At 29.0% G+C, this 2,070-nt stretch overlaps 1 protein-coding gene across 1 annotated transcript; it reads right to left on the bottom strand.

Moving 5' to 3' along the window:
• Positions 1-820: 820 nt before the first annotated feature.
• LOC112759032 (uncharacterized) lies at positions 821-1,735 on the bottom strand. Its single transcript, XM_025807846.3, has one exon. It carries the CDS (start codon positions 1,699-1,701, stop codon positions 1,045-1,047), a length of 657 nt encoding a protein of 218 aa, XP_025663631.1. The 5' UTR covers positions 1,702-1,735; the 3' UTR covers positions 821-1,044.
• Positions 1,736-2,070: the final 335 nt, after the last annotated feature.

Below are 2,070 nucleotides of genomic sequence, written 5' to 3' on the forward strand. Positions count from 1 at the left end.
CCGTATAAATCTATATGGCTTTTTTTTTTTTCATTATTTTTTTTTTATTTTTGCTTAAGAGAATCCATATATCCTAAAACTTAGTTCACATTTGAAAAGTAAATACTTATTAAACACTTCTTCTGATAGTTTTTTTTCCGGTTAATAATGTATTTTTATTTCTCTTTATTGTTGATAAAAAATTATTAGTTCTCTAACAAAATTAAAATTTTAAATTATATATGTCTACGAATTACCAAATTTATAAGCTAAGATTTCTAAAGATGATATGTAAATAATAGTTTCCTTTATATATGTCATATATAAACATAACTCTTGCATTGCTACATCAAAGAATTGCTAAGTAGATCCACATAGGTTTTTTTTTAGTGAAAAATTGTAAAAAATACTATTAGAGATATAATTATTTATATATTTTTTATTAATTTAAATTAAAAAAATAATTTCATCACATAATATCAAAATTTTTATGACTTAAAAATTTAGAATTCAATTTTGTTGACTATGAAAAAAAATTTAACATAAAATCAATAAAAAAAAATACACAAATTCAAAAAATTCACACAAAGACGAAGAAGTAGATATCTTAATATGAAACAACAAACTAGCAAAGTGCTATGAAAATTTATAATTAAAAAAAAAAAGGAAGAAAAGAATTGCAAGTTAAAAAGTTAAAGGCATGAGCATGATGGGTATGTGAAGACATAGATAGAGAAGAGAATTATATTGCACAAGTTCCCATCTCTGATTAGTGATGTACCCTTCTCTGATCTTTTGAAAATTAAAGTTGCAAACAAAAAAGGCAGATCAGATACACATATGATTAATTAACCCTATTTCCCACACTAATCATAACAATTAATCATTAACAAACCAAATTCCAATGTGAGAAGATAGAGGAAATAAAAGAAATTAACAAGGTGAGTAAGTAGTGAAGTGAACTATATAGCAAAAGCAAGAAAATTAATTAGCAAAAACATGGATCCAAAAACACAACATTATTATTCATCTCTCTTTCATTCTTTGTTTCTTTGTTTTTCAAATTCACATGCTTCGAGCTAACATCTCTTGAAACCTTCTATCAGATTCTTGCTTCTCCAACCTGAACTTCTCATGGCAATTCGCAATGAACATTTCAGCCAACACATCAATCTCATTCATCTCTTTCTCTTTCTCTTTCTCTTTCTCTTCACCTACTTCTTGAACCTTCTTCTCCTCAAGCCACCTTAGATACCCTGCAAGTTGCAAATCGGGACAATCCTCACCACCATTGTTACTCTGAGTTGTTGATGATGATTCTTCACAGCATAACCCTTCATAGACCCGTTGAGGAACCGGCAAAACATGCGACGATTTCGAAGAGCACCAATTGTAATGAAGCCTAAAAGACCCCATTATAATCTTATTGCGACGCTTTTTTTGCGACGAAGAAGAAGTGTAGGGAAAGTGAATAATATTATTGGTAGGGTTATTGAGAATGTCAAGCATAAATTCCTTGACCTTAGATAATGCACGAATGATTCTACACATGTGGGAGACTATTAGGGTGTGGATGATTCTCTTTAGTTTCATTGAGCTTAAGGTTGAAGTTGTTGAAGATGATGATGATGATGGTAGTGTTGATGCTTTCACTGAGAATACTTGAAGATTATTGTTATTATTAATATTATTGCTTCTCAGATTTGATGAGTGGCTAAACATTTTTTCTCTTTTTCTTTGTGGCAGGTGGATATAGAACTATACTATGCTCTCTCTTATATTTATATATATAAGGTGTGAAAAATGGTGTTCCCTTATTTCCATTTTTGCCCTTTCGCTTTTAGTTTATTTAAAGGACTATGCCATTAATTATCTTTTTCCTGTATGTGGAAAAAATAAAAAGAATTAAATAGTAAAAAAATGCAGTAATAGCATGCAATCGTTCTTTTTTCTTTTCTGGATATGCTTGCTTGGGATAAGATACCCGCTTGCCCGGTTCAAATTTTTTTGGATATAGTTTACTTTAATTTGTGATCTATGCCACTTGATGAATATATACATTTTTTTTAATATTTGATAATAAAATAACAA

This window comes from Arachis hypogaea, chromosome 16, assembly GCF_003086295.3.
Source record: "Arachis hypogaea cultivar Tifrunner chromosome 16, arahy.Tifrunner.gnm2.J5K5, whole genome shotgun sequence".
In the NCBI taxonomy this organism is placed as follows: Eukaryota; Viridiplantae; Streptophyta; class Magnoliopsida; order Fabales; family Fabaceae; genus Arachis; species Arachis hypogaea.